This window comes from Callorhinus ursinus, unplaced genomic scaffold, assembly GCF_003265705.2.
Source record: "Callorhinus ursinus isolate GAN/ISIS: 27379988/994484 unplaced genomic scaffold, GSC_fseal_2.0 scaffold25, whole genome shotgun sequence".
In the NCBI taxonomy this organism is placed as follows: Eukaryota; Metazoa; Chordata; class Mammalia; order Carnivora; family Otariidae; genus Callorhinus; species Callorhinus ursinus.
Window position 1 is genome coordinate 40048019 of NW_027397087.1, and position 27476 is coordinate 40075494.

General features: G+C 39.5%; 1 protein-coding gene across 20 annotated transcripts in view; it reads left to right on the forward strand.

Moving 5' to 3' along the window:
* Positions 1-27476, forward strand: part of PEAK1 (pseudopodium enriched atypical kinase 1) — a 361282-nt gene that overhangs the window by 326973 nt on the left and 6833 nt on the right. For all 20 annotated transcript variants that reach the window (XM_073877414.1, XM_073877413.1, XM_073877408.1 and 17 more), the window contains one exon: positions 8070-8815. In XM_073877414.1, the coding sequence (XP_073733515.1) occupies positions 8070-8815 (746 nt within the window). The remainder of the gene's footprint in view (positions 1-8069; positions 8816-27476) is intronic.

Genomic DNA, 27476 nt, shown 5'->3' on the forward strand with positions numbered 1-27476 from the left:
GTTTCCACTCCCCCCTATCCTCCAGCAACCACTAATCTACTTTCTGTCTCTAGGGATTTACATATTTTTGGACATTTCATGCAAGTGGGATCATACGATATGTGACCTTTGTGACTGGCTTCTCTCACTTAGCATAATATTTTCAAGGTTCATACAGGAGGTAGCATACATCAGTACTTCATTTCCTCTTAGAGCTGAATAATACTCCTTTATCCATTCATCAGTTGATGGACATATGGGTTGTTCCTCCTTTTTGGCTGTTAGGAATAATGTTGGGCTAAGAACATTTGTGTACAAGTGGACATATGTTTTCCTTTCTCTTGGATATATCTGTAGGATTGGAGATGCTGGATCATGTAGTAAACTTTATGTTTTACTTTTTGAGTAACTACCAAACTATTTTCCAAGGTGATTGCACCATTTTAGATTCCTACTAGCAATGTGTAAGGGTTTGAATTTCTCCGTATCCTCACCAACACGTGTCCATCTGTTTGATTATAGCTAGCTTAGTGGAGGTGAAGTGGTGTCTCTTGGTTTGGGTTTGCATTTATCTAATGGGGAGTGATGTTGAACGTCTTTCCATGTGCTTATTGGCCATTTGTGTTTCTTCTTTGGAGAAATGTCTATGCAAATCCTTTGCTCACTTATGATGGATTATAAGTATCTTTTTATTGTTTAGTTATTTATAAATTCTGGATGCAAGTCTCTTATCAGATATATGATTTGCACATATTTTCTCCCATTCTGTGGGTTGTCTTTTCACTTTATTGAAGTTGTTCTTTGAGGCACAAAAGTGTTTAATTTTTATGAATTCCAGTTTATTTTTTGTTTTTTCGCTTATGCTTTTAGGTGTCATATCTGCAAAATCATTGCCTAATCCAAGGTTGAAAAGATTGATTCCTGTGTTTTCTTCTAAGAGTTTTATAGTTTTGGGGCGCCTGGTGGCTGTCGTTGGTGTCTGCCTTCGGCTCAGGTCATGATCCCGGGGTCCTGGGGTCGAGCCCCGCATTGGGCTCTGCTTGGCAGGAAGCCTGCTTCTCCCTCTCCCACTCCCCCTGCTTGTGTTCCCTCTCTTGCTGTGTGTCTCTCTCTCTCTGTCAAATAAATAAATAAAATCTTTAAAAAAAAGTTTTATAGTTTTAGTTCTTATGTTGAGATCTTTGCTATATTTTAGTTACTTTTTATATATAGTATAAGGTAGGAGTTCAATTTCATTCTTTTGTATATGGATATCCAGTTGTCCCAGCATCATATGTTGGAAAAACTACTACTTCCCTATTGAATTGTCTTGGCACCCTTGTTGGAAATTAACCATAAAGATACAGGTTTATTTTTATACTCCCAATTCTAGTCCATTCATCTATATTTCTATTCTTAGTACACACAATCTTTTTTTTAAATTTTTAATTGAAGTATAGTTGATGTACAGCTATTAGTTTTAGGTGCACAACATAGTGATTCAACATTTATAGATATTACAAAATGCTCACCAGGATTGGTGTAGTTACCGTGTCATCATAAAGTTATTACAGTATTATTGACTATATTCCTTATGCTGTACTTTTCATCCCTGTGACTTTATTTATTTTATAACTGGAAGTTTGTACCTCTTAATCCCTTCACCCATCCCCTAACACAGTACATACAATCTTGATTACTGTAGTTTTGAAGTAAGTTTTGAAATTGGGAAATGTGAGTTCTCCAATTTTGTTCTTCTTTTTAGGATGTTTTTTGGTTACTTTAGATCCATTGTATTGCCATATGAATTTTAGGATCCTCCTGTCAATTCCTGCAAGAATGCCAGCTGGGTTTTTGATAGGGATTACATTAAATCTTCAGAACAATTTGGGGAATGTTTCCATCTTAGCATATTAAGTCTCTGATCTGTGAACATAAAATGTCTTTCCATTTATTTAGGTCTTTAATTTCTTTCAGTGTTGTTGGGTAGCTTCTAGTGTATAAGTCTTGAGTTAAATTTATTCCTAAGTACTATATTGTTTTTGATGATATTGTAAATGGAATTATTTTTTAATAATAAGTTTTTTATTTTTCATTGCTAGTGTGTAGAAAATACAGTTGTTTTATGTAGAGCTTAGATCTTGCAAACTTGCTGAACCGGTATATTAGTTGTGACAATTTATTGTGGATTCCTCAGGCTTTCCTATATACAAGATTGTGTTATCTTTGATTAGAGATAGTTTTACTTCTTTTCCAATCTGGATGTTTTTGTTTCTTTTTCTTTCCTAATTGCCCTGTCTAGATCCTCCAGTGAAATGTAGAATAGAAGTGACAAGGGTGGAAATCCTTTTCTTATTCTTGATCTTACTGGGGAAATAATGGAGTTTTTTTTACCAATAAGGATGATGTTCACTTTGGGGCTTTCATAGGTTCCCTTTATCAGGTTGAGGATGTTCTCTCCTTTTCCCAGTGTGTTCAGTATTTTATCTTGAAAAGGTGTTGGATTTTCTCAAATGCTTTTTCTGCATCTGTTATAGTGATCATGTGAGGTGTTGCCCCCCTTTATTCTGTTTGCATGGTGTATTCCATTGATTGATTTTCAAATGTTAAAACCAACCATGCATTCCTGGGACAAATCCAACTTTGTCACGGTGTATAATCTTTTTTATATGTTGCTAGATTCAGTTTGCTAGTGTTTTATAAATATTTTTTGTGTCTGTATTCATAAGGGTTATTAGTCTCTAGTTTTCTTGTGATGCCTTTGTCTGATTTTGGTGTGTAAATAATATTGGTTTCATAGATTTCAAGCTGGGAAGTGCTCCCTCCCCTTCTATTTTTGGAAGAGTTTGTGCAGGATTGATATTAGTTTTTCTTTAAACATTTGGTAGAGGGGTGCCTGGGTGGCTCATTCGTTAAGCGTCTGCCTTCGGCTCAGGTCATGATCCCAGCGTCCTGGGATCGAGCCCCACATCGGGCTCCCTGCTCCGGGGGAAGCCTGCTTCTCCCTCTCCCACTCCCCCTGCTTGTGTTCCTGCTCTGTCAAATAAATAAATAAAATCTTTCTAAAAATAAATAAACATTTGGTAGAATTCATCAATAAAGCCATGTTGCCTTGGACTTTTCTTTGTGGGAATATTTTAAATTATTAATTCAGTATCTTTTCTTGTTATAGGTACCTCTATAATTTTACCGCTTATTCTTTTCCAGCTCTAATTGATACTTTTAGTCATTCAAGAAACTTTTTTTTTTTAAAGATTTATTTATTTGAGAGAGAGAGAAAAAGAGTGATGTACGACTGGGGGGAGGGGCAGAGGAAGAGAGAGAATCTCAAGCAGACTCCCTGCTGAGCACAGAACCCGATGCAGGGCTCAATCCCAGGACCCCTAGATCATGACCTGAGCCAAAATCAAGAGTCGGATGCTTAACTGCCTGAGCCACCCAGGCGCCCTAAGAAACATCTATTGAGCATCTTTTATATCCAGGCCCTGTCTTGACATAGAGGACACAATAATGAATCAAGCAAAGTCCTGGCCCTCTTAGCATTCTCATATTCTTTGTCTCTCTCATTCTTATGCTGTACACACACACACACACACACACACACACACACACGTATTTTTTTTGTTTATATTTATATGTAATATAGCTCTCTTCCTTGTAAAAAATATTTATTTGCCAGATTTCATTGGTGGAGAAGGGTGGTCCTTAGGTTTGCTATATGTATTGTCATAGTTCTCTTCTCATTTCTAGGTGTTCTTGGAGAGAGTTGCACAAATAGGAAATAGAATATAGTGTTAGTACAATCACAGTTTATATTGGTGCCCACACTAGGCATTGCTACAAGGACATGATTTTAATAAAAACAAACCACCATCTTTATTCATTATCACCCTCAGAACCATCTGGTGCCTTCTATCTGACCATCAGTAGGAGCATGTGTTAGTTTCCTAGGGCTGCTGTAACAAAGTACCATAACCTGGGTGCCTTAAAACAAGAGAAAATTATTCTCTCAATAATTTTGGAGGCTAGAAGTCTGAAATCAAGGTGTTAGCAAGGCCATGCTTTCTTTGAGGCTCTGGATAGAATCCTTCCTTACCTCTCTCTAGCATCTAGTGGTGGCCATCAATCCTTGACATCCTTGGCTTGCAGCTGGATTATTCCATTCTCTGCCTCTGTCACCACATGGTGTTCTCCCTTTTGTCTCTTTTTATATGATATTTCCTCTTTTTATAAGGACACAAGACATACTGGATTAAGGTCCACCCTAATGACCTCAACTTGATTATCTCTGTAAAGACTCTATTTCTAAATAGGGTTGTATTCACAGGTACCAGAGGTTAATGACTTCAGCATTTTGGGAGAGAGGACATAATTCATCCCATAACAGAGCATTATACTCTTACTCTGAGATATTCAATAAAGCCTCATTTTAATAACATTACTAATTATAATAACTTTTATAAAAGTTCCATGGTATATTTCTCTGCCTTTAAAAAAATAATGTCTCTCCCCATTATACAATAAGCCCAAAAGATGTCATTGATCACAGGTGTATTTGTTTATACACTATGTGTTTACCACAAGTGTAGCTACCATCTATCACCATACATCACTGTTACAAGAGCATTGATTATATTCCTTTTGCCATGCCTTTTGTTCCATGACTTACTCATTCCATAAGTGGAAGTGAGGAACCTCCATACTGGTTCCCACGGTGGCTATACCAATTTACATTCCAACCAACAGTATATGAGGGTTCCTTTTTCTCTACATCCTCGCCAACACTTGTCATTTCTTGTCTTTCTTATTTTAGCATTCTAACAGGTGTAAGGAGATATCTCATTGGGGTTTTGATTTGCATTTCCCTGACGAGTAGTGATGTTGAGGATCTTTTCATGTGTCTGTTGGCCATCTGTATGTTTTCTTTATCTATTCAGGTCCTCTGCCCGTTTTTTAGTTAAATTGTTTGGTTTTTGTTGTTGAGTTGGATAAGTTCTTTATATATTTTGGATATTAACCCCTTATAAGACATATCATTTGCAAGTATCTTCTCCCATTCAGTAGGTTGCCTTTTTGTTCAGTTGATGGTTTTCTTTGCTGTGCAAAAGATTTTTGTTTTGTTTTATTTTGATGTAGTCCCAGTAGTTTGTTTTTGCTTTTGTTGCCTTAGGAGACATATCTAGAAAAATATTACTATAGCTGATGTCAAAAAAATTACTGTCTATGTTCTCTTCTAGGATTTCTTTGGTTTCAGGTCCCGTATCTAGGTCTTAAATTCATTTTGAGTTTATTTTTCTGTATGGTGTTAATAGGTGGTCCAGTTTCATTCTTTAACAGGCAGCTGTCCAGTTTTCCCAGCACCATTTACTGAAGAAACTCTTTTCCTCATTGTATATTTTTACCTCTTTTGTCATAGATTAATTAGTCATATAATTGTGGGTTTGTTTCTGGGCTCTCTATTCTGTTCTGTTGATCTGTGTATCTATTTTTGTGGCAGTACTATACTGTTTTGATTACCATAGCTTTTCAGTATAATTTGAAATCTGAAATTGTGGTACCTCCAACTTTGTTTTTCTTTCTCAAGATTGCTTTAGCTATTTGGTATCTTCTATGGTTCCATACAAATTTTGGTGTTATTTGTTCTAGCTCTGTGAAAAATAGTATTGGTATTTTGATAGGGATTGTATTGAATCTGTAGACTCTTTTGGGCAATTTAGACATTTTAACAATATTAATGGTTTATGGAATTCATGAGCATGGAATATTTTTCCATTTGTTTGTGTCATCTCCATTTTCCTTCATCAGTGTTTTATAGTTTTCAGAGTACAGGTCTTTCACCTTTTTGGTTAAGGTTATTCCTAAGTTTTTGGTCCAATTATAAATGGAACTGTTTTCTTAATTTCTTTTTCTGCTACTTTATTATTAGTATACAGAAGCACTACCGATTTCTGGGTATTAATTTTGTATCATGCAACTTTCTTGAATTCATTTATTACTTCTAGTTGTTTTTTGGTGGAGTCTTTAAGGTTTTCTATGTATAGTATCATGTTGTCTGCAAATAGTGACATTTTAACTTCTTCTTTACCAATGTGGATGACTCATTTCTTTTTCTTGTCTGATTACTGTGGCTAGGATTTCCATTACTATGTTGAGTAAAGGTGGGAGAGTGGACATCCTTGTCTTGTCCCAGATCTTAGAGGAAAAGCTCTCAGTTTTTCACCATTGAGTATGTTACCAATGGCTTTTTCATATATGGCCTTTATTATGTTGAGGTATGTTTCCTCTAACCCGACTTTGTCAAGAATTTTTATCATGAATGAACATCTATTAACATGAGCATATGATTTTTATCCTTTGTTTTGTTGATGTGGTGTATCACATTGATTTATGACTATTGAACCATCCTTGCATCCCCAGAATAAATCTCACTTGATCGTAGTGAATGATCTTTTTAATGTATTGTTCAATTCAATTTGTGAATATTTTGTTGAGGATTTTTGCATCTATGTTCATCAGGGTTATTGGCCTGTAGTTCTCTTTTTTGTGTGTGGTGTCCTTGTCTGCTGTTGGTGTCAGGGTGATACTGGCCTCATGTTTATTTGTATTATCATGTGTTTGGAAGCTGTCCTTCTTTTTCTATTTTTTAGAATAGTTTGAGAAAAATAGGTATTATCTCTTCTTTAAATGTTTGGTAGAATTCACCTGTGAACCCATCTGGTCCTGGACTTCTGTTTGTTGGAATTTTTTTTTATTACCAATTCAGTTTCATTACTTGTAGTCGATTTGTTCAGATTTTCTCTTTCTTCCTGATTCAGTTTTGAAAGATTGTATGTTTCTAGGAATTTATTCATTTCTTCTAGTTTAATTTATTGTCATATAACATTTTGTAGTTTTCTCTTACATTCCTTTATATTTCTGTTGTGTCAGTGTTACTTCTCTTTTGTTTCTGATTTTATTTGGGTCCTTTCTTTCTTTTTTTCTTAATGAGTCTAGCTGAGGGTTTATCAATTTTCTTTATCTTTTCAAAGAACAGCTCTTGGTTTCATTGATTTTTTTTCTTTTTTAGTCTCTATGCCATTTATTTCTGCTCTAATCATTATTGTTGCCTTCCTTCTTCTCACCTTGGGTTTTGTTTGTTCTTCTTTTTCTAGTTCCTTTAGGTGTAAGGTTAGATTTTTTTTTTTTATTCAAGCTTTTCCTTGTTTCTTGAGGTAGGCCTTTATTGCTATATATTTCCCTCTTAGAACTGCTTTTGCTGCATCCCAAGGACTTTGGATTGTTGTGTTTTCATTTTCACACATCTGCATTTTATTATCTTCTAAGTGCAAGTGCTAGAAAGGAAGCAGAGTAATTGATTCTATAACTAGGGCTTGTAAGAGATGTTCAAAAGCAGTATTGTCCAAACCACAGTTTATATACCCCCCCATAATAAAACAGAATCACGTAAGAGTTTGTGAAGGATGTTTGGAACAGCAGTTGATTGCTCATATATATCGTTCCCTTTATCCCAATCACAAGAATTTATACATAAACCAGTTTAAGACCAGTGCTAGAATCCATTTCTGTAGTGAAATAAAATAACATGGTTTATGGAATTGTATTCATATGTGTTGGATTGAAAATGACAAGTGCTATATACATTACAGTGTAACTTTGGAACAAAGTTAAAAGAACAGAAAAGTATCTTCTGAGCATCAGTCTAGTGGTCCTGTTGCTAGTTTCAATTTTTTAAAATGCTTCCAAGTATTTTTCTTAACCCACAAATGCTTTAATCTCTACTCTGTCACAATGAAATTATTTGAGTGTCTGTCACTCTTTCATAATCTAGTGGGGTAAATATAGCACTCTTGGAAGCAGGAATAGAGAATCTCAATTCTTTTTTTGAAAACAAAGCCCATTACCCTGTTCTTTGGCACAGAAATGCTGAGACATTGTTCACATTTTATTGCCCCCATCAAGTCTTTGGTTGCTTTTCTTCAACCATTTTGAATTAAGGCATTGACTTCTTATATTCTCATGGCCACATCATTTATTTCTCCTAAAGTTTCAGTTATGTAACAAGAATAAAAACTTAACTATTATTTTTCTTTCTTTCTTTTAAAATAATACAGGGCAATCTAGAGCAGCCATGATACCACCCAAGCAGCCACGGCAGCCTAAGGGAACCTTGGATGATGCCATTGTCTTTAGTGGGAAAACAGACCAAGAAGCACCTAATGCTTCCCAACCTACGCCACCCCCACTGCCAAAGAAAATGATCATAAGAGCCAATACAGAGCCAATCCCCAAAGACCTCCAAAAAGCCATGGAAACGAGTCTTTGTGTAATGGCTAATCCCACCTATGATATCGACCCCAACTGGGATGCCAGTAGTGCTGGCTCTTCCATCAGTTACGAACTCAAGGGACTAGACATTGAGTCTTATGACTCCTTAGAAAGACCTTTGCACAAGGAGAGACCTGTCCCCTCAGCGGCAAACAGTATCTCCAGCTTAACCACTCTCAGTATTAAGGATAGATTTTCCAACAGTACGGAGTCCCTGTCCAGCCGGCGTGGTCCCTCTTGCAGACAGGGACGAAGCATGCAAAAGCCACAGAGACAAGCACTTTATCGAGGACTTGAGAATCGGGAAGAAGTGGTGGGTAAAATCCGAAGCCTTCATACAGATGCCTTGAAGAAACTGGCTGTAAAATGTGAAGACCTCTTCATGGCTGGACAGAAAGACCAGCTCCGTTTTGGGGTGGACAGCTGGTCAGACTTCAGGCTAACCAGTGACAAGCCATGTTGTGAGGCAGGTGATGCCGTTTACTATACAGCTTCATATGCAAAAGATCCACTTAATAACTATGCAGTCAAGGTAAGAAAATATTTTAAATCTGATTTTAATCTTATCCAACACACTGTTATTGGGTTGGGTCTGCTCTTCTTTCTGGCATTCCTCCATCCAGCAAAAAGTTATTGATCATCTATCCACCTTACACCCGATATTATAATAAGCTGTGACTGTTTGCAGAGGCTACCTGTACAAATAGGTCTGTTATGTGCCTTCCACTCTATGGTTCTGTCTTTATTCTCTAACAAATAAGAGACCCCTGTTTGCCCCTACTCTAGGACTCTTCTGCTTCTTGGAGAAACATTTTAATAGAGGAAAATAACCAGTATTTGTTGATGGGCCAGGAACATTATTGGTGTTACATAATTTGATCTTTATGAGGTTAAGATCTTTTTATCCATTTGACAGATGAGGAAAATAAAGCTCAGACAGGTGAATTGATATGCGTGGGGTCACACACCTAGCAATTAGTAGAGCTGGGATTTAAACACAGATCTCTCTGATTCCATAGCCTACACTTTATCCATTGTGTCACATATTAATTTCTTAACTGTATATTGCCCGTTCTAGACAAACCACTTCTTCAAGAAAGCTAAAACTCTTAACATCAAGAATTCTTGTTCAATTACATTCACTGTAAATAAGCCATAGTTTTCATCAATGTAATAAATAAAGCATGGACTTTGTTACATTTCCATTTTCATTTGTCTCAAGGTATTTTTTTATTTCTCGATTTCTTCTTTGACCCATTGGTTATTCAGTAGCATGTTGTTTAATCTCCACGAATTTATGAATTTCCCAGCTTTCCTTGTGTACTTAATTTCTAGTTTCATACCACTGTGATCAGAAAAGATGCTTGATAAAATTTCAATCCTCTTAAATTTATTATGTCTTGTTTTGTGGCTTAACATATGATCTGTCTTGGAAAATGTTCCATGTGCACTCAGAAGAATGTGTATTCCTTTGCTTTTGAATGGAATGTTCTGTGTATATCTGTTAAGCCCTTCTGGTCTACTGTGTCATTTAAGGCTGATGATTCCTTCTTGATTTTTTTGTCTGGATGATTGATCCATCGATTTAAGTCTCCTACTATTATTGTATTGCTGTTGATTTCATCCTTTAGGTCTGTTAGTATTTGCTTTATATATTTAGGTCCTCCTATGTTGGGTGCATAAATATTAACAAATGTTATAGCCTCTTGTTGGATTGATCCTTTTATCATTATGTAACTCCCTTCTTTGTCTCTTAACACAGCCTTTGTTTTAAAGTCTATTATGTGTGATATAAGTATAACTTCTCTGGTTTTTTTTGGTTTTCATTTGAATGGAATATCTTTTTTGGTCCATTCACTTTCAGTCTGTATTTGTCTCTACATCTAAAGTGAGTCTCTTTTAGACAGCATATAGATGGGTCTTATTTTTTTTACCCATTCAGCCACTGTGTGTCTTTGGATTGGAGAATTTATCCATTTACATTTGAAGTAATTATTGATAGTTTGTGCTTGTTGCCATTTTGTTAATTGTTTGGCCTGTTTTTGTAGGTCTTCTGTCTTTCTTCTTTTGATCTCTTCCTTTGTAGTTTCTTTAATGGTATGCTTACATTCCTTTATCTTTTGTGTTTTTGCCTTATGGTTACCATGAACTTACATATAACAACTTATATCTATAAAAGTCTATTTGAAATTGATTACAACTTAAGCTTCATTCCATTGTAAAGCTCAAAATCATTGCTCTTCCCTCCACACATTTTATGGTTTCTTTTTCATTTTATGTTTTTGACATCACAGTTTACATCTTTTTATTTTGTGTATCCCTTAACTAATTGTTGTAATCATAGTTATTTTCACGAGTTTTGTCTTTCAGTCTTTATACTAGCTTTATAAATGATTGATCCACTAACTTTACTGTATGTTTACCTTTCCAGTGATATTTATTCTTTAATATGTGTTCTTGTTACTAATGAGTGCACTTTTTTTTCAGCTTAAAGAAGTTCCTTTGACATTTCTTGTAAGGCCAGTTTAGTAGTGGTGAACTCACTTAGCTTTTGCTCGTCTGAAAAACTCTTTCTCCTTCACTTCTGCATGATAACTTTGCTAGGTAGAGTATTCTTGGTTGGAAGTTGTTTTTGTTTTCTTTGTGTTTTTCTTGGGTTTGCTTGTGCGTGTGTTTTTTTTTAGCACTTTGAATAAATAGTACCACTCCCTTCTAGCTTGCAAAGTTTCTGCTGAAAAATCTGAGGGTCTTATGGGGGGTTCCCTTGTATATAACAAGTTGTCTTTCTCTTGCTGTTTTTAATATTTTCTCCTTGTCTTTAACTTTTGACATTTTAATTATAATGTGCCTTGGTGTAGGCCTCTAATTTAGAGTTCCTCTTATTTGGAATTCTCTGGGCTTCCTGGATCTGGATGTCTGCTTATTTCCCCAGGATAGGAAAATTTTCAGCCATTATTTCTTCAAATAAGATTTCTGTCCCTTTCTCTCTCTTTTCTTTTTCTAGGAGCCCTATGATGCAAACGTTGTCCATTTGATGTTGTTCTCTACATCCCTTAAGCTGTCTGCACTTTTTTTCTTTTTTGTTTGTTTCTGCTGCTCTGATTCAGTGAATTCCCCTACCTCATCTTTGAGTTGACTGATCCTTTCTTTTGCTTCATCTAGTCTGCTACTGAACTCCTATAGTGTATTTTTCTTTTTCTTTTTCTTTTTTAAGATTTTATTTATTTGAGAGGGAGAGAGAGAGTACAAGCAGGGGGGAGAGGGACAAGTAGACTCCCTGCGAAGCAGGGAGCCCGACATGGGGCTCAATCCCAGGACCCCGAGATCATGACCCAAGCCAAAGTCAGACACTTAACCAACTGAGCCACCCAGGTGCCCCAGAACCCCTATAGTTTATTTTTCAATTCAGTTATTGTATTCTTCAGCTCTGTGGCTTTTGTGTGGTACTTTCTTATATTTTCCATCTCTCTGTGTTCATCCATGTTTCTCCCCAGTTCAGTGAACATCTTTATGACCATCATTTTGAACTCTTTATCATGTAAATTACTTATCTCCATTTCATTAATGTTCTTTTTCCTTAGGGGGTTTTATCTTGTTCTTTCATTTGGTACATAGTCGTCTGTTTTTTCATTTACCTTGAATCTCTGTTTCCATACAATAGGTGATACAGCCACCTCTCTCAGCCATAAAGGAGTGGTCTTATGTAGATGAACCCTGTCATTCAACCCTACCCCAGCTCTTTGTCATCTCTCAAATTTGTGCCTGTTCAAGCAGTCTCTTATATTTTTAATAGCTCCCAGTAGGTGAGAATATGCCAAGACCTATCAGTGTCCCAAAGAGGAGAGTCTCAATACCTAAATTCAGGCTGACTGGAAGCCAGACCCTCAGGCATCTGCTTTTAAAAAATGCAAATATATACAGTCCTGTGGGACTGTAAGCATAGGCGGATCTGGAGGTGTCCCCTGGGAAGCAGTTACAGACATCAGGGCTCTAGACAAGGGTATCTTGTGTGATCCTGGTGAGCTGGAGCAAAGCAGAGAGAAAGCACCAAGATGGTATCCATAGCCTATGTTCCTTCAGAGCAGCTCCCTAGGCCACTAAATATGTGCCAAACCTGAAGTCTGCCCCTCAGGCCAATGTTCCAGGACAAGCAAAGAGGCCTTCCTCACAGAAAGTCTAGGGAGTGTGCCTCAGACCACTCTCTATACAGTGCCCTGGGAGTGGAAGCCTGCCAGAAACTGTCTCTCTGCCACAGTCCTATGGGACCCAGGAATGCAGGCTCCCAGCCACCAGAGCCAGGTGATTTAGGAGCATCTTCTGGGCAGCAGCCATATAACCTGGGACACCAGACAAAAACCACAACACTGGATGTGTGTACAGCTCCCCTCCAGGAGACCCTGGCACTCTGGAGCTTGGCAGAGAGTAAGTGGAAAGAGCACACTCTCTCTGAGGTTTTTGGAAGGTTTATAGTCAGCCCCATGGTTAGCTAATAGGCCTCCTTCACAGAAAGACCAAGCTCTCCTGGGGTCTGTTACCTCTTGCTCTGCCCTGGGGGTGGTAAGTTTTTAAGAAGTCTTTCTCCAGGGGCGCTTGGGTGGCTCAGATGGTTAAGCATCTGCCTTTGGCTCAGGTCATGATCCCAGGGTCCTGGGATCGAGCCCCACATCGGGCTCCTTGCTCAGCGGGAAGCCTGCTTCTCCCTCTCCCTCTGCTGCTCCCCCTGCTTGTGCTCGCTCTCTATCTCTCTCTGTCAAATAAATAAATAAAATCTTAAAAAAAAAAAAACTCTTTCTCCATTGGTTACAGTTCTGTGGGGCCCATGAGCATAAGCCTCACTGGCTGCTAGAGCCAGATGATATAGAGCTGTCCCCTGACAGTAATAACAAAATTCAGGGTGCCAGACAGGGGTATAAGTTTTTTTCTGGGTGGTACAGTCCCATGGGACCAGGAACACAAACTCATCTGGCCTCCAGAGCCAGGCAATCAAGAGGTGTCCCCTAGACAACAGCCATAAAAATCAGGCCACCAGACACATAAAAGTTCCATTCTGTGGGATACTGGTGCCCTGGAGCCTGGCAAAGGGAAAGCGTAAAGGTGGTACCTGCTAGTCTTTGTCCCTGGAAAGTGTTCAGCAGGCTCCTAGATGTGTATGTTAAATTAGATGTCTGCCCCTCACACCAGTGCTTTAATATAAGCAGGTGAGCCTCCTTCACTTTAAGTCCAGGCACAATTGGCTGCCTCTTGGGTGGGGAAGTCCCAGCAGGTAGGTTCTTTAAGAGGGGTTTCTCAGATTGCTACAGTCTTACGGGTCTCAGGACACAAGCCCTGTTGGGTTTCAAAGTTAGATGTTTTGGAGACTTGTCTCTCAAGTGTATGTCTTAAAGGTTGGGATACCTGATATAGCATTTAAACCCTTCACTCCTCAGGGAGAAGCTCCAGGTTTTGAGTTCCCTTCCTGTTATGGGATGCTGCACCAGGGGTGGAGTTTATGGCAAGATTGTGTCCGATTCTCTCCTACCCATGTCAGTGTGGTTTTCTTGTTTGCCCAGTTTGTAGTCATCACTCAGCCAGCCTTTGGATTTCTTTTTTTAAGATTTTTTATTTATTTATTTGAAAGAGAGAGAGAGCAAGCATGAGCAGTGGTGGGGAGGGGCAGAGGGAGAAGCAGACACCCTGCTGGGCAGGGAGCTGGACGTGGGACTTGATCCCAGCACCCTGAGATCATGACCTGAGCCGAAGGCAGACACTTCACCAACTGAGCCACCCAGGCACCCCAGGCTTTGGATTTTCTTAAAAGGAAATTGTTCCATATGTGGCTGTAGACTCAGTGTGTCCATGAATCTTCCTATCTTGCTATCGCAAATTGGAACCCAATAAAGAATGGACTTTGAAGTCCAAAAGATCTGGGTTCAAGTCCTGGCTCTGCTCCTTAGTAGTTTTGTCACAAGTTGCTACTCTGAGTCTCAATTTCCTTAGCTTTAAAAGAGGATAATAATGGTACCGGTCTTTGGGGCTGTTTGGCTAAAGGAGAATAAAACATCCCTGACAAGGGGCTCCTGAGTGACTCAGTTGGTTAAGTGTCTTCCTTTGGCTCAGGTCATGATCTCAGGGTCCTAGGATCGAGTCCCACGTCCGGCTCCCTGCTCAGCGGGGAGTCTGCTTCTCCCTCTCCCTCTGCCTCTCCTCCTTCTGGTGCTTGCTCTCTCTCTCTCTCTCGTGCTCACTCTCCCTTTTTCTCTCAAATAAATAAATAACTCTTAAAAAAAAAATCCCTGATAAGTGTTCACTCCTTTCGCTCTCCAGTAGTGTCTTCCCTAGGTTACTTTAAGAGCCTTAATTTCCTCCTCTTTAAGATGTTTACAGTGATAATCTGTAGGATTGGGGTTAGGATCAAGGGATCTAATGCATGTGAGTTTTTAAAAACATGAAGTTCTAGGTAAACAGGTAATGTTCTTCATGCCCATAGTCCCTTTTTATTGAATCTATTTCCTGGTTCAAAACGAATTAACATATCTAAATGACTTTTACATGTTAATTTGCTTAGAAAGACAGATGGTGTCTTAGTAAATTAATGGATAAGGTAAACAATTGGCCTTACCTATCATGACAGAATACATATTTGGACCAGACCTTCATCTCCTCTCTGTGGTTGCAGCACCCACACCACTTAACTGTCTGGTGGCACTGGCAGAGTGACCCTGGGCCCCGGCCCACACTTTTTAAATTAAACTGAGGGATAGACTGCAGAGAGGGGAGCTGGATTCTAGTTAATACATTACTGTTGAGTCTAAAAAGGCATTTTGAGATTCTCTGTAGCACTCAAGAGCTGTTAAGTCAATTGGGGTTATGGTGCCTCATCTATCTTGGGCCTTTATTGCTACAAGATCGCCAATGCAGGATGAGTATCTATTTCAGAATGGGGCATTGAACTATCTGTTCTTTCAAAACAATTGAGAAGTAGGGCTTGACTAACTTTATGTATTATTGCCGTGCAATCTTGTCTCTTTCCCAAATCAATGGTCTAGTATTGATTTCTTTGCTTGTAATGATGCAGAAGCAATCTCCAAAGAACAGGTGGCGAGTGGTTATATACTGGGAGTTATTGGCAGGTTTGGGAAAGAATGTTTTACACTAAATGGTGAATATAAATGTCTCTTTGAAGACCCTCTGGGTGTTTCTAGAAGTACCCAACTGATTGTACAACCTTAGAGGAATAAACTACCAGGACACTGTGAACCCTACCTTTGCAGATGTAAGCAAAAGAGAACAGCAGTTGGCTCACACAAACAAGTTTGTCTGCTTAAAATATCCCTTCCCATACTAATGGAATTTAGAGTAGGCTAACAGGTGTGATTGTCTCTTGAAGAGAATAAAAGGTCTTTAAAATGTTGCAAAAGGAAATCAGTGCTAGAATTTAGCAATTTGAAAGCCAAAGGATACTGCCCCCTTAAATGCCAAGTCTACTGCAGTGATAGAGTACTAAGATCGTTACTTTGGGTGTACAAAATACCATAGACTGGGTGGCTTAAACAATAGAAATTAATTTTGTCACAGTTCTGAAGACCAGAAAATCCAAGATAAAGGTTCTGGCTGATATAATTTCTAGTGAGAACTCTCTTTCTAGCTTGCAGATGGTTGCATTCTCACCATGTCTTTAACATGGCCAAGGGGGGATGGAGGCTGTCTGGTGTCTCTTCTTATAAGGATACTAATCCATATCAGGGCCCCTCCCTTATGACCATTTCACCTTAATTACCTCTTTGTAGGCCCTATCTCCAAATATGGTCCAATTGTGCCTTCCATGTGTTCCAAGACTCAATTTCCAGTGTGGGGGGGTAGGGCATACTTCCCACACAGCACCAAGCAATTCTTGGACACCAAAAGGGTGTCCTACAATTCAACTCAGTTCAACTTAGCTACCTGGAGATGGCACCATATCTCACAGGTCAAGGGTTCAGTCTACCTGTCCCCCCTTACAAACATCAGACACCAGTCACAAGCCCAGGTTGTTACCTGTGCTTCTGACCAACAGGCTATAAATCAGAGGTTCCCACAGCCCCCTCCTTGGGTTCGAATAATTTGCTAGATCAGCTCACAGAGAAGCATCTTACTTATTAGCTTATTAGAAAAGGATATAACTCAAGAACAGCCAGATAGAGGAGATGCATAGAGCAAGGTATGGAGAAAGGGCACAGAACTTCCATGTGCACCGCACTTCCAAATCTCCATGTGTTCACTAACTTGGAAGCTCTTCAAACTCTATCATTTTGGGGGTTTGTGTAGGCTTCATTTCATAGTCATGGTTGATTAAATCATTGGTGATTGGCTATTGATTCAACTTCCAGCCACTCTCCATCTCCTGAGGAGTTTGGAGGTCCGGGTGGGACTGCAAATTCCAACACTTCAATCATGTGCATGGTTGGTTCCCCTGGCAACCAGCCCCCATCCCTAAGTGGGGTCCAAAAGTCACCTTATTAACATAACAAGAGACACCTTTGTCACTCTCAGTACTTAATGAAATTTCAAGGGTTTGGGTTGCTGTGAGTCAGGAACCATGAATGAAGACTAAATATATTTGAGAAATATATATTTGACCTTTTCTTATAAATCACAATGTCTCAGGGGTTAGCACTTCAACATACGAATTTTCAAGACTCAGAATTCAGTCTGTAGCATTCTGCCCCTTACCTCCCCCATTCATGTTCTTATCACATGCAAAATATATTCAGTTCATCCCAATAGGCCCAAAGGTCTTAAATCATTCCAGCATCAATTCTAAAGTCCAAAGTCTCATCGAAATATCATCTAAATCAGATATGGGTGTAACTCAGTGTCTGATTCATCCTGAGGCAGATTTCCTCTCTAAGCCGTGACCCTATGAAATTAGACAAGTTATGTGCTTCCAAAATACGGTGGTGGCCAAAGAAAATGAAAACACTAATTTGAAAAGATCTGTGTACCCCTATGTTTATTGCAGCATTATTCACAATAGCCAAGATATGGAAGCAACCCAGATGTCTATCAATAGATGAATGGATAAAGAAGATGTATATATACACAATGGAATATTACTCAGCCTAGAAAAGAATGAGATCTTGACATTTGTAAAACATGGATGGACCTAGAGGGTATAATGCTAAGTGAAATAAGTCAGACAGAGAAAGACAAATACCATACGATTTCACTCATACCTGGAATTTAAAATCAAAACAAATGAACAGATGATAAAAAGACAAAAAAAAAAAACAAAACTCTTAAATACAGTGAATAAACTGGTGGTTGCCAGGGGGGACCTGGATGGAGGGATGGGTGCAATAGGTGAGGGGAATTAAGAGTATACTTATAGTGATGAGCACTGAGTAATACATAGAAGTGTTGAATCATTATATTATACACCTGAAACTAATATAACACTATGTTAATTATATTTCAATTAAACAAATGCAATGGTGCAATGGGATAGACAATCCCATTCTAAAAGGGAGAATTCAGAAGGAAAGAAGTGGTGATGGATCCCAAGCAAGTCCAAAACCTAGCAAGGCAAATTCCATTAGATATGAAGGCTCACAAATAATCCTCTTTGATTCAGCACTGTACCCTCCAGGCCCACTAGGGTGGCAGCATCGCTTCCATGGCTCTGCTAAACACCCTGCTCCTTTGGCTCTTGGTAAGAGCCCCGCCCACACTGCCCTCTGTGAGGCGCCATCCACATGGCTCTCTGCTAGGGTAGCCTACCACTGAGGTACTAGTCATCCAGGCTTTCCAAATCTGGAGAGACAGCCCTACCCTTTGAAACCCAGGAGGAAACAGCCTTGTCTCTTAGGTTTGTGATGGGAGTAATTAGCCCTGACTATCTCTGAAATACCTTCAGGGTCATTCTTCCCTTTCCTTAAAGAATAGTGCACTTGCACAGCTGAATAGCTCTGTGGACCAGTCCTGTAGAATCCAAGAAGCCCAACAGCTTTCCTTCATCCCATCCTGCTTTCTCTGTCCCTTTAGCTCAAACTGGCAGGGTCTTTGCTGGGAGAATCCTCTTTCTATTTCTTGCTTCTCCTGAGATGACTGATTAAGTCCATGAGTCACACGCCTGATCTCTTTAGACAAATGATTGTTCAACCATGCCTTTAGTATTCTTTTTAGAACTAGCTTTCTTGTTTATTGCAGTTATGGATAGGCTGAGAATTTTCCAAATCTTCAAGTCTTGGTTCTTTTTTGCTTAACAATTCCTTCTTCAATTTCTCTCTCCCCTTTTGCATTTATACTATAAGCAGTTAGAAGGAAACAAGCTGCTCCTTCACTTTGCTTAGAAATCTCTCTGCCAAATATACAATTTCATTGCTCACAAGTTCTGCCTTCCACAAAATACTAGAACAGTTTAGCCAAGTTCTTTGTCATTTGTTTTTTATCATTTCTCCAGTTTCTAATAACATGTTCCTCATTTCTGTCGGATTTGTCACCAGAATCACCCGTAATGTTCATATTTCACAATAGTCTGTTCATGATTATCTAAGCTTTTTCTGTCATGGATCTCAAAACTCTTCCAGCTTCTACCCAATTCCAAAGCTGCTTCTACATTTGTGGGTATTTGTTACAATAGTACTCCACTTCTCAGGACCAAATCTTAGTCAGTTCAGGCTGCCTGAACTGACCAAGTCCACCAACACCGTGGACTGACCAGATGGCTAGACAGCAGAAATATCTTTTCTCCCAGTTCTGGAGACTGGAGGACTCTCCTCCTGGCTTGTGGACAGCTGCCTTCTCGCTGTGTCTAATGCCGGGGGGGGGGGGGGGGGGGGGAGGTGAGAGCAAGGGAAAGAGTACAGCACATTAGGGGTTAGGGCTTCAACATACAAATGTAGGGAGGACACAATTCAGTCCATAGCTTTATTCTGGCTTTCATTCAATGTGAATAGCTTTAGTAGTTGTATTGGTCTTAAACCAAAAGACATCACAACACATAATAAAGAAGAGTTGATTTGGAGTAAGCTGACATGGGTCTAAACTCTGAATCAATCTCTGTGTATCTCCAAGTAAGCCATGTAATCTCTCTTGGTTTTCACATGAATGGATACTAACTTCTCTACCTACCTCATAATAAGATTGTTATAATGCACATGTGTTTATGTGGTGAAACTCCTTTCCAATAATGGAAAATTACTGCTTAACATTTTTTTAGATCACTCATTATTCTTTAATATTAGGTACTGTTCTGAGTGTATTTAGATAGGTTCTGCACTTACATGCTTTCTTTCTCATTACTTCAAAGATGTAAACGTTTTTCCTTAAAATTATGAGAGAAAATTACTAAATGCTAACATCCTCAAGAATCTCAGCACTGCCAAAAATTGGTAACAAACTGAGTGTCTGATATTAAGGAAAATTTTAATAAATTATGGTAATGTCCAATGGAATGTTTGTGGCCATTTTTTTGTAAAATATCACATGAAAATAGCAGAACACCAAATAGTAGGATCATAACTTTTTTAAAAATTCACCTACAAAATGGTAATATGCAATTAATGCCTATGTTAGAGTAGTGGTAATTATAGGTGATTTTGATTGTTTTTTCAATTAAAAAAAAACAATGAATTGGAGATTTTAGATCATTTGACACTGAGCTTCTTGAGGGCAGGTATCCTTAGTTATTGATCCCTATAGTTTCGTCCTCTAGCACAAATTATAAATAGCTCCTATTTCATGCTACTCAGCCTTGCACACACTGGTTCCTCTCTCTGGACTGCACTTCTGGGAAGAGCACTGTCATGTATAGGTGATCTATTTCAGTATCACCTGAGGAGGGGTCCTCATTAGATATGTACCTTCCTCTGCTGCATCCCATACCTACAGAATCAGAATCAGTGAGGCCTGGGAAACTGCATTGTTAGCAAGCACCCCGGGTGGTTCCTATACCTTTTCTAAGCCCAGTATCTTTATCTGTAAAATGGAGAAAATCCATCATTCTTCTTAAAGCCATTGTGAAAAATCACAGGAGTCAATATGTACATAGTGATGTATATAGTGCTCAGAGCATCATTTGGCACAAAGAAAGCATTCAGTAAATGGTACCTATTTATTCCTCCACTCTCTTCTCATGTACCGAGAGGGCTCCTGTTTTCTTAAAGAATCTAGCTCTGTGAATTTTCTTCTCTGATGTTCTGAGAACATGTTGACAGCTCCTCTCTGGGTACCCATTCTATACTTAGTGGATTTCTCTATCACTGCACTTATCATGCTACAGTTGTACGATTCTATAACAGTACTATTATACAATTAAAATCACACGCCTCCCCTCCCCTCTGTTACACTTGAGCTTCCTAGTGGCAGGGACCATAGTTTATTAATGCTTATATCCTTGTTATATTGTTAATCTAATATATTTAGCATCAGTTAGCAGTATATACTATCCAAAATAGTACTGTGTACATAATGGGCATTCAGTAAATCTTTCTTGACCTTTTGGCAAACATGTACTGTTTAAAAAATTGTGATATTTGTGTGGGTTTACAGAAATACATGTGAATAAGAGAAAACCTCACCCTCAAGGGGAGCTTATATTTCAGTGGGGTGGGAGGAGACAAAGGCATAAATAACTCTTAAACAAGACAGATTATAATGAAGGTTCAGAGTGGTATGTGGAAATGTAAAGATGAATGACAACTAAACAATGAAAAAAGTCATTGTTAACACTATCTCAGGACTTCACACTGTTTGTGGTGAATTGCAGTGCATGGAGAGAATACTGAAAAATTTGGCTATGGAAAGATCTGGGACCACATTTAGAGCTTTGAATGATGAGTTCAAGAAGTTAGACTTTAGTTTGTGTTTTATGGGAAATGACTAAGGATTTTTAAAGAGAGGGATAACATAAGATCAATGATTTTGGAAGAAAACTGTGGTGAAATGATTTTAGAAGAAAACTATGATGGAAGGGTCCAGAAGGGAAACCAGTTATGATGCTATTGCAGTAGTCCAGGTAAATAATAATGAGCCCCTGAACAGTGGGAAAGAAGGGGCAAGTAGTAAAAGAGCTGAAACAGGTGGTAGACCATGTCTGGTGAGAAGCTGGATATAGGATAAGAGACCACCCCAGGAGGATGGTGATGCCATTAAATGAAATATGAATCAGAAAAGCCAGAAAGATGAGCTCTCTGTGGAGCATGCCCATAGGATAGCCAATTCTAGAGAAACCCATAGCCAGATAAAAATGTAGGTTTGGTACTCAAAAGGGAGATCAAGACTAGAAATATGGTTACCCAATCTTCTCATAGACTTGATTTAGTTCAAACTGGAAATGTATGTGATTATAGTGGAGAGTCTACAAAATCAGGAAAAGCCCTACCCATCTAACTGACCCAAAGCAGGAACACTAGAAAAGACATAGCAGAGGGCAAGGACCAACAGATCAGAGAGTACAGGATTGCAGAAAGCTTGAACAGAATAAGGAGAAGGCAGGAGTTCAATCTCTAGTAAACCTCAAGAAAATGCAATCTTGGTAATAATGGGAACGGATACCAGCTGCAGCCAGTTAGAATATGGAACAGGAAGGCTGTGGAGGCAGTGCACACAGCCTATTTTTGTAAGTGTTTTGGTGAAGGAAAGGCCAAATTGATGCTCAGACAATATTTAACCTTCAACTTCTGTTTCTGTCTCATCATGTCTCCTTTTATCCCCTCATCATCACTTGGGGAGCCACCACCCAGCAGATCAAACCTGTCTCTGTGGGCTGCATACTGGCTGGCCTCTAGCCCTTAACTTCCCTGCTCTCTAAATAAAACTTAACACAGATTTAAGCATGCACTTGAAACTTCCCTGTTCTAAATAAAATCTACCTTGCTTTTTCCTCCTTTCAAAGAATCTGGGTAGCCATTGACCAAACACGTAATCCCCAAAGTAGACTCAAGACAACTTTAGAAGGGCCAGCATTCATCATTCATCATCATACACAGGAGGAAACTGAGGCCAGAGAAGAATAATTACTTTTGCAAAGGGTCATCAGCTTCATGGTGGGCTGCCTCCTGCCTCCTACATGGAACCTGCCCTATTATCTCATACCTGAGTAGTGGACTGGCCCTGCCGTGCCTCAGTCTTGTCCCTAAATCGACAAATGACGTTTGCCAGTAAGCAGAGTGGCCAGTTGGTAAAGTTATGGCTCAGTCTCAATGGGACGTTCTTTATCACTGCTTTTATGAGATCGTTTTACAATAAATGTTGCTATGTGAGACTACATAAGAAATTTGGATGAAATTACTGTGAGGAAGATTATAAAAATCTCACATAAGCAAAAAGTAGAAATTTCTGCCTTACTTTTCCAAGAGTTCCAAATTTGGGGTAGTACATATCTTCTCTTTTTGAAGGAGTCCAGGTCTTTGTTCTCAAGGAAAGAGCTCACAGAGCTTGGTAAAGATGTGCACTTCCCTGTTACAACAGTGGGCTGTTTCCTTCTTCCACCTATGCAAGTATCTTGTTAAAAGCTTATAGTAAGTAGAGGTGAACTGTGGACGCCACCATCTTTTATTGCATTTGACTTCAGAGTCTTTGTTTATCTTGGGTGGATGCTGAGAAAGCAAGACACTAAATGAAAAAGTATTAACAGGAATAACTGATTGGTAGGAGTTTACAACTAGTTCAGACTATCGACACAGGCAATTAATTACTGGCTTAGTAATAAGGAAAAAACTATAGAGGGAAAACCACTTCCACTTTCATAATTCAGTACAAATATGTTCCCATATTGAAACTTCACAGACAGCCATTCATCAGCAGCCAACTGTACATACTCGTAGCCATCATAGGTCAGTGTCCACTTCATTTCAAGGCTGAATGCGGACAGAAGTTCCTAAGAGTGTCAACTGGGAATTGGTTTAGGAAGGAGGGGGTTTGGGTACTCACGTAAATCTGGAATCAAAATAAATAGTCTTGTGGGAAAAGGAAGCCATGGCTCTCATGAATAAGGTGAGAAAACAGTTGGGAATTATAAATTGGGATTCAAATTAATTGAACTCCTATTCTGTGTCTGAGATGGTTATTGAACTGCACTGTACCTCACTTTCTCTAATGTGAACATCCTGGGTGTCATTCTGTCAACTCCAATTACTAGCTCAGAAATACAAGTGATTTTCTTTTGATCTACATGCTGAGTGGGAGCATGAAAAGATTTAGTGGGTACAAGCTACAAATGAAATAGTTAAATCTTATACAGTTGCCTTTTTGAATTTCTCTCTAGACTCCAAAATGGGTTTTTTGGGCATGTGAACGAACATTTTTGCAGCAATTCAAGCTATAAATTACCTGGCCTACCTGACAGAGCTCATAGCAGATTCCTGTAGCATGGAGTTCAGAGTACCTGGGCCCAGATGGCATTTATATATTAAATACTTAATCCATTTTTAATATATTTGTAACGGCATTGAGTGTGTGTGGGTCTTGGCTCTGTAGCAGCAAGCAAAGCAATACTCCTAGGTCGATCAAGGAATTGAGGTCAAGGAGTGATCAGCCTTTATTAGTAGAGCAAGGTTGTACCAAGGTTGTACTGGATATCTGTTTCACATTTGCAGGTTTTCATCCTGTGCTTTCTCCGGTTTGCAGATGTGCTTTTGTGTAATGTGACAAAATGGTGCAGATGGTATGGTGTATGTGATCTTCAGTGTTTCTCACTTTTGACCCTCTACAATTCATTCCCTACAATATCCATCTCACTTAAGGTTCACTGAGGCACTGTAAAATGTGTAATGTAAGATGGAAGTGAGATTTCCTGCTGATAAAGTGGAAGTAGGCTGAAGGCGTTCTAGGCTGACTGGGCCCATCAATGGAAAAACAAAAGACAAATGTGGAATATTTTTTAAGAGTTTTGTATTTTGTAATTACTGTTTTCTTTGGGGAAAAGGAGAGGAAATTGAATGGAATGTTGAAGAACATTGTCATTTTGTGTAGGGTTGTGCAGTGCAAAACCACCAAGCCTCTAGGGCAGCCTGGACTCAGTGGACAGCCCTCATTGTTCAGATTTTACTCATTTGCGTCGTCAGGTCATGAGTGTTCATTTCTCAGATTAGTCTGCCGATGCCCCCTCCCCATCACTGTTCCAACTTCCATCTGTTTCATAAAAGCTGTTCATATATTCTAGCTGCTCTGAGTAAATAACCCTGTGGCTACACCAGATCAGATGTAGGCTTTCTCAGTATTTTGTACAGACGTATTGCACAATGTGCCTTGCTCTGTGGTAGGCCCTACTGATACAAATATCTGGTCCTCAGACAGACCCAAAAAGTGTGCTGTCTATAATAATAGAGATATATGCAAGAAACACAGAAAGGAGGTTTAGGGTATTCAGTGCTTTCTCTGTTTGACAGAACTGACACATGATAATGGCTTTGAAAGAGTAACTAGAAATCCCTCAGGCAGATGAGGGGTGAAGAGAGGCCCCAATCAGAGAGCACACCTGGCGGTGGAAGCCAGGGGGCTGGCTGCTAGTAGTTCAATATGGCAAAAGTGAAAGAAACATGAGAAATAAGACTGGAAAGGGAGGCCAGGCCAGGCCTTTCTCCTGTGAAGATGGTGGGAGCCACTAGGAAGTTTAAACATTAGGCAAGCAGTATCCAGTTTTTTTGAAAGGTGGCTCTGGTGTTTGAGGGGAGTCACATGAGAGGCAGAGAAACCAGTTGGCAATCTTTTGTAGTACTCCATGACAGTGATAATGGTAGCAATAGATGATGGAGACAGGATAATTTAAAAGTTATTTGGGAACAGAATCAATTAAAATGGTGATTGATTAGATGTAGGGAGTGAAGATGGAGGAGAAATCCAGAGTGAATTTGATTTCTTAGACAGATGTTGGGACAGATAATGGCGCCATTCACCAAGAAGAGGGAGCACTGGAAGAACACGGGTTTTGGTGGGAAGAAGGGTTTGGGTTTGGTTATGTTGAGTTTAAGGGTCTATGGGATGGGACATACGGGGTAGAGGGGGTTCAAGTAGGCCATTGTAGAGATGAATCTAAAGCTCTAAGGCAAGTCTGGGTTACAAATGTGGAAGTCAATAATATATCAAGATGATCGAAGCCATGAGCTTGCTGAAGGGAGTGTGTCCATGAGAAAAGAGGACAAGAGCAGGCTTCCCCCCACAAACACTAGCATTTCAAGGAGCCTTTGGGAAAAAGAGTCAAATAAAGGAGAATGGGTAATACCACTCTGTTCGACAACTGATTTATTCCACAGCCACTTCCCTACTGTGGTGCCAGATGTCCGCCTTCTCCCCCTGCCTCCCCACTGTGTTGCCTTAACCCGAATATATGTCCCACTCCCCAGTCTTGAAAGGACTGCAAGATATATGGGCATCCTCTTTACAGGCTCCAGGCGTGTGGGCATTCTGGAAGGGTCGCTAGTATTAGACGCATAGGCTGTTGTCTTCTTCCCAGCTGCTTTTAATGGGGATTTACAGTCAAAGCTCCCCACACTCTGCTTTTTAAAGTTAGCTGTCTAGGTTGAGATGATGATTATTATAAACATAAATGCTTTATAATGGCAGATTTGACTCAAAGGTATGCAGAGCAGTTGCCATGAGCAACACAGAAAATGAGTCCCTGTACTGAAGGGAATGTTTGGAATTAAACTTTTCAGGTTGTGTGTGAGGAACAATTATCAGGCTGTTTCCCCACTAAGATCGGGTTTTGTAAGCATTGTGTGCTTTGACCTGGGTCTCGAGAAGGCCTCAGAAGAGGGCTCTGGCTCTGGAAGCATTTTTTTTTTTTTCCATTTTCTAACAGGTGACTGATCAGTGGCTAAAGGGCTCCCCAACCCACTATATTTGGGGCTCTGGCTGGATCACTTCAGGATTTTTCACAGATGGAAAGTGCTAAGGAGCCATCAGATACTTGTTTGAATGCTCAGTTGCTACGAATGAATAGTTTTCCTTTTCCTTCTCTGTCCTCCCTCATCCTTATTAACTCAGACAACTCCGTTTCCTCACAGGCCCCTGTTTTTTGTGGCAATGTTTTATCCATGTTGGTGGGTGTGTAACTACCCCTGGCTGGCTGTCCCTTTTGATGGGCTTCTGGCTTCCTCTGGAGAAGCAGCTCAGGGAGGGGGGCCGTCTGAGCGGGCAAGCAGGCCAGGGTCACTGTGCCCAGCACACGCATCTCTTCCTGTTTGTGCTCTTCACGGAAAGCGCTCCTGTTGCATGAATTTGGCATTGCCACCTTCACAGAACCAATAACTTGTCCAGAAAGAGGACCTATGGCGGATCATACAAGATTCAACCTTCCCCAGCCTGGTTTTGTTCTCTTGCTGCAGCTTACGTGGAAACGACTCCTGGAGGGTGATATTGCAGCTCCCTCTGGTGTCACCTTGGCTCAGTCTCTCACAGAGCTTTTCTTCCCTTGCAGAGAATCGGGCAGGTTAAATAGGTTTCTCCATATGTAGTCAGAATGACTATGAGATGATTTTTCTCCCATTAAAAAGAATCTTTCATGAAGATCCAGCTCCTGTTTTGTTCCTATTTCAAAATTTGGGGAAGCTTAGAAGTCCTGTGGAAATCATTCTTAGGGAGTGGAATCTCTTTGGAAATTCCTGCAGTTCAAGCCAGCTGCCCTTTTAGGAATGTAAATTCCTTTCAAGAAAGATAAATGAAAATGGGAGGCCCAGAAGAAGTCACTTTGCTCCCTGGTAGAGAAAATATCGGGTAAGGGAAGGAGGTCAAAACAACAACCAGCAGGAGGAACCCTGTCCATTTGTTCTGGAAAGAGTGGCTTGTTTTCTGAAATAACTTTTGGATGAGAAATTTATCATCTGAAGTCAGGTCATTTTGAGTTTCTTTTTTTAAACTAAAGGAGTCAAGTTATTAATATTTGAAAAATTGCTACTGTGTGGTACATAGAATCATATAATACTCCTACCTAAATTAACATCATCACAAGCTCCATAATAAAGATTTATGAGATACTCATCATACAAGAAATCCTATTCTGGAAATCTTCATAGGTCTGTATTTTGATTATAACTATTTTCATGGTTGTGAACCAATTAGAAGCCCTCGTATTTTGTTTCCCTCTTTCCAGACTTCTCCCTTTTCCCTTTATCCCTTAAACTAGAGTGGCCCGTTATTCTTTAGCCTGTCTCTATATTGTAAGATGGAGAGATAAGGAAGTGCCACCTGCTCAGGCTGGCTACCCAGGCAGGCCATTCTCCTTCAGAGCATCCAGA